Genomic DNA, 6,000 nt, shown 5'->3' with positions numbered 1-6,000 from the left:
CAAAAAGCAAAGGAAATGCTTCTTGTTTATCCTAAACTTTTAGGTGCTTTCCTGAAACCCATGGCTTCATTAGGGGTGTTAGTATCTTTAGTTTTAGAAGAGATATCAAAATAGGCTTTGTAATAGGTGGTGCAAAATAAAAAAAAAAATTAAAAACTTCTATGTAACCAAAAATAATTAAGTAGGAAAATAGAATCATTGTATGGCATCAAAATAATAATGTCTTCTTGTCTCCTTTGAATGGATAATTCATGTTTGTAGTCCATCAGTTTAATGCAGTCATGCACTTAACTTGATTTTGAAGCATAAATCCTCATTTTTCATCATAAATGCGGGAAACATTGTTATGCTTTATTGTTAAAGACACATTGTAAAATATTGGCCCAACATAAAGTAATACTGGGCTTGTCTCTGAGGTTAAAAATATATAATATTTTCTACATGTCATTTATGTACCATCTATCTATCTATCTATCTATCTATCTATCTATCAATCATCTATCTATCTATCTATCTACCTATCTATTAATATGGCCAGGCTCTAATTTACTTACAATCATGTCTCTGGGAAATTCAAGTTTACAATTGCAGTAATGATTTATTAAAGACATCATTATAGAAAAATATTATTTTATTTTCATGCAGTTATTATGAAAATAGGTTCTCCTTAATAATAGCTGTCATTAGTTAAGTGCTTATGATCCCTAAGGCCCTGGACTATCCAAAGTACTTGATTTTCCTCACTGCTCCCATATGAAAGCTGACAAAGGCAGCTGATTACTATTATTCTGTAATAGAGATGAGAGAAATAAAGCAAAGAAGTTAAGGAACTTGCCAGTGTTTAAATGGTTAACATGGCACAACCAAATGTTAACATTGTTTAAAATTGTTTAATTCATTAAATTATATATATATATATACATATACATATATATATACTCTTTACATATATATAATCTTTATATATAATTAATTAAATTATATATATATATATTAACTCTTTCTGTGTTTATAATCATAGTATATTTTTCAAATAAAGGGTAATTGAAATATGTTATTTAAAGCATTTATTTTAGAAAAAGAATCAGGATTTAAGTGTAGTATGTTTAAGGGGAGCATAACATTTTTTTTTTCTGATGCTAGTAACATTTTTAACAGGTAATAATTTTTCTTATATGTTGTTATACTATGAATCTAAAACACCAGAATAATAAAAATACTAGTGGTAAATTACATATATAAAAAATATCCAGGCTACATTTTATGTCCCCCAACACACACCTCAAATTTTAAACAATAGTCTCTGGCAATTAATTTAATGGATATACTAGGCTTTTTCTATAAATCATGTTGAATGTTTTCTGTTTATATGACCAGTCAAAAAGTGGCTAAACAGCAAACTGATGTCTGTGAAATAAAAATAAAATCAACAAAGATGAATTATCAACCACTGAATTGTCAAGACTTAATTATGAAATCATCACCCTTTGGCTAAAATAAAAACATTACACTTTTTATAGAAAATTCTTAGAAATGATTTCATTGATAAAGCAACTTTATTTATCCCTGTCAATGGTAAAATATCTTTTTTGTTATTAATAAAACTATTTGTTCCACCTGAAGATAAATTAAATTTTTTAAAAACCACAACTTAAGTGTATGGGTATTTACAAAATGTATTTGTGTTGCCTCTACAGAAAGATAAAGAAGATCAGTGGCTAGAGAAAAAGGTTCAGGGAAATAAAGACCACATTATTTTGGAGCATCTACAGTGGACAATGGGGTATGAAGTTCAAATTACAGCCGCCAACAGATTGGGATATTCAGAACCGACAGTCTATGAGTTCAGCATGCCACCAAAGCCCAACATTATTAAAGGTAAGCAAAACTCTATGCTTTCTTAGGATGAAAACAAATAGGATACCAACTTTTTGCAACTCCTGTGGATTTTTCCTTAATATTCAATTAAGGAAAATTTTATATATCTTTGTATATATATAAAGATATTTTTATATATATTTCTTCTATAATTTTATAGAAGGAAGTGTAAATTCTGAGTTCCAATCATGATTATTGTGACATGTCTTACTCAAGATTTCCTAAATCATTCTTGCCACGGGGTTATTATTAACTTGTAAATATACCATGACAATTTCAGTGGTTGAAGTAGTGAGGAGAGAACGAACAGAGGGACAGGATGGAAGGTAAGAGTGAAGTGTCAAAAATCAACATGAAGGACTTCTTTTGAGACCAGAAAATCTTTTGTAAAGAAGACAACATCTCTACCAAACACGTGAAGGCTGGTCCTTCACTTTTGGGAAAATGCAGTCAAAGATGACACCATCCATAACGGATCAAACAAGTTGAATTTAGAAAGATAGAATCAGTCACATAGTAAGGCAGAAACAGCCACAGAGGTAGCCCCAGAAAAAAACTATAACTAGAGTTTCAAGGAGGCTCACAACATTGCAGGACATGCTGTATTGGTATTCACAGCACCCTGGTGGATTCTGACTTTATTAAGCAACAGTGCTTCCGTGATTATATGCTAGCAATACTATGAAAGTCCACAGGAAGGATATTAACATTTTTTTTTTCGGATACATGCTATAGAGGTAAAGGTGCAAGAATTTGTCCTGATTTGTAGTCTTATTTAACTTTGAGTTGTCACATGGGTTATATTTTAACATTTATCAATCCTTTAAATATATCTGTAATATTTACAGGTAAATTTTATGCAAATATGTATAAATATACATAACATACATATATTCTTCATATGTATATATGTAGAGCTGAAAGGAGCATATTCATAAGCATGGCTTATTGAAGTCATATTAGAGTATCAGTATTGGTACATAACATTTTTGATACTGGGAAAAAATAGTTTGTCAGTTCAGTCATGCTCTTTAACACTTTTGTAACTTCAAATGGGTATTAATCTCATTATTATGATTTTGTGATATCACACATCTGTTTTTAATTGAAAGCATCTTTATACAGTTAGTCTTTCTATTATGAAATAATTACTGTTGCTTATATGTTTTAAAAATAATTGATATTTTGGCTTTGTATTGGTAACATTAATTAATAAGTGCTTCCAAGTATAATTTGAAAGTAGGAAGTTGGGAGCATCTAGAACTAATTTTGATATCATGTTATGTTTTTTTTTTGATTTACAAATCACTTTTGCATTTATTATCCCATTATCTCATTCATATATCTCTTAATCTGTATTGAACAAGGAAGACTTATACTCATTTTACAAATATAAATTTGGAAGGTTAAGGGATCTGTTCAAGGTCAGAGCTACTTAGTCATATGACAAATCCAATACCCTTATAAGATAATAGACCCAAGAAGAATGGTTGAATACGCTATCAAGTTCATTGTCTCTGTGAGTTTGATACATCAATAACTCTACAATTATAATGTTTTATGTTTGTAATAACTATCCTCTATGCAAATATCAGCAACATAATATAAATATGATTCTGAATCTGAGTCAGAATCTTCAAAGGTGGGTTGCAACTGTGTATTCCCATTTTCCTGAATCTTTAATTTAGCTCATGTGTTTGGAGGAAATAACTGTTTTTATCAGGATAAAAATTAATATTGTATGAAGTTAGAAGGTGACATTTTAATAACAGTTTATAAGTAAAACACAAACTGTAAAACAAATAATCAATTTTAGACAGGTTTGTTTATATTATACTTCCAGAGTCCTTACTATTTTATTAAAAAATATTGTTAATAAAAAACAAAAATAGGTATGGACAATAGGGTAAATAAATAAGAATATATATATATATATATATATATATATATACACACATATATATACATATATGCATGTTTGTGTGTTTGTATATATATACACATCTATACACACACAAACATACATATATAGGCACAAAAATATCTAAGATATATTATGATACATTTACTATAAAAACAAATTTTGTTCCAATTTCAGAATCACATTGTGGGCAGGCAGTACCTAGAAGGAAAATGGAGAGAATTATGGTTTATAGTTTCAGCTTTGCTGTTGTCACTTAATTTCTCTCAATATGCATTTCCTCTTAGCCAAGCGAGTTACTTCTGGTTCTTCAATGGTAAAATTCATTCATTTGTTCCAGATATTTATTGGGGTTTTGCTTTGTGACAAGGACTGAAATGAGTATAAAGGAATGACCTGTGAAAAGTACAAAACTGGCCCCTGCCCTCAAAGACTTTACAGTCTAGTAGGGAAGATAGACATAAAATTAGCGTTAGAATAACCATTAACAATCACAACTTAGAGACAGGCTGGTGCCATATGCTGCCATGAGGGGGTTGGCAATTATACCTAACTTGTGATGGTAGGGTGGGGGTTAGGTAGGGGCAAGGGAAGCATTCCCTTAGAAAATACCTTTCCTGAAGAAACCCACAGGAAATGAGCCTTCTGGGGAAGGTGTCCTATATGGAAGAAATCTCTAAAAGAAAAAAAGAAATTGATCTGCTTTAGGAACTGAAGAAACATTACTGAAGAGAACCTGGAACCGTGTGAACAAAGATAAGGATAGAGAGGGACCTGTGACCCAGATAATCCCAGGTCTTCTGAAAACTACATAAACACTTTTAAAAGAGATCCTAAAAACAGTAAGAAGTCGTTTGAAACAGGGGTGTTATATGAATAGATAGGCATTGTAGACAGATTAATCTTGCTCATATGGGTAAAAGAAAGAGATGGATAAACAGGAATGCTTGAAAAAATAATGATGGCAGTAGAAAAAGAAAGCCATGAATAAATCCTGGACACAATGTGTATTTAAGTTAAGCTTACATGTGTAATAGATTCAATGCAGTAGATATTGATGACTTTTGAGTTTCTTTTCAGTTTGGTATCCATTAAGTTTGAAATGTCAAGTAGTAGTTATATGTGTGTGTATAAAGATGAGAAGATAGTCATAGCTTGGAAATATACATTATGATGATAACATTAACAGGTGAATGGTATTTGAGGCCTGGGTGAGGATAAAATCACACAATGAGTAATGCCTTATCTCTATGAAAAAGCGTTGATGTCTGAAATACTCATTGATGTCACCCTAGAAGGGTGATGAGCGCAGCATCGATGTTCAAGGTGTACTTCTTGGGTTACTAAGGAATAGAGGATTAAGAGTTGTGCCCAAAGGAACTGTGATATTATACAGGAAGAGGAAACCACACCACCATACCCAGTGAGAGTAAGATGTTGTAGAATTCCTGGAAAAATAAGAAGACTGTAGCTATGAAGGTGAGCAGAGAGGGGAGGGAGGGGAAACAGTGTCAGAAGGACTTTAGGATGAAAAAAGCTGGAATGTGTTTCACAGCTGATGAAGCAGATCATGTGGTCAAGGAGAAGTCAGACAAAGCTATCTGAGAAGATAGGAGACCTATTTCTTCCCCCATTAAACTGTGTTGCTGATACAAAGCAATTAGCCACTTCCTGGAAAAGGAGAAATAATAAAAGATTAATTCATCTTTAAGAATCCACTGACTGCTAAAGCCTCGTGGAAAGCCACATTAAAGGCATGCCTTTATAGTTTAAAAATTGTTCAGTTTAGCTGTAGAAGGTTTCATGGGGCGGTTTTAAAGACTATGATGGGTGATGGTGAATTTGGGAGCCTTTACACCCACAATATCCTATAGAGTTAGAATTACGTATTGGTAAAATGAGGAAAATGATCTTCATACATCTTCATCAAAGTTATTCTTGTGGCTTTATAATTTCTTATTCCATTTTAAAATAAATATTATAAATTCAAGCTCAAATCTGAAATGAGTTCTCTGTAATAAACTAGCAGACCTTAAGTCTTTTTATTCAAGTTTTAGAAGATGTGAACTTTACAAATTAATTTAGTTTTAATTCATTTTTGGTAGCATGCGTTGTAAATTGTCTAAATAAGTTTATGGGCTTTTGAATTTAGAAAGTCATCGCTTATGTGCATTCCATGTATTTAATTTTTGGTAAGCAGC

The 6,000-nt window shown here is 31.4% G+C and overlaps 1 protein-coding gene across 3 annotated transcripts in view; it reads left to right on the top strand.

The window, feature by feature from the left end:
• Positions 1-6,000, top strand: part of NCAM2 (neural cell adhesion molecule 2) — a 518,606-nt gene that overhangs the window by 468,587 nt on the left and 44,019 nt on the right. For all 3 annotated transcript variants that reach the window (XM_053903178.1, XM_019467773.2, XM_053903179.1), the window contains one exon: positions 1,698-1,878. In XM_053903178.1, coding sequence (XP_053759153.1) covers positions 1,698-1,878 — 181 coding nt within the window. The remainder of the gene's footprint in view (positions 1-1,697; positions 1,879-6,000) is intronic.

This window comes from Panthera pardus, unplaced genomic scaffold (assembly GCF_024362965.1).
Source record: "Panthera pardus isolate Hobbes unplaced genomic scaffold, ASM2436296v1 HiC_scaffold_16, whole genome shotgun sequence".
Classification (NCBI taxonomy): domain Eukaryota; kingdom Metazoa; phylum Chordata; class Mammalia; order Carnivora; family Felidae; genus Panthera; species Panthera pardus.
This window is presented reverse-complemented; position numbering and strand designations above follow the sequence as displayed.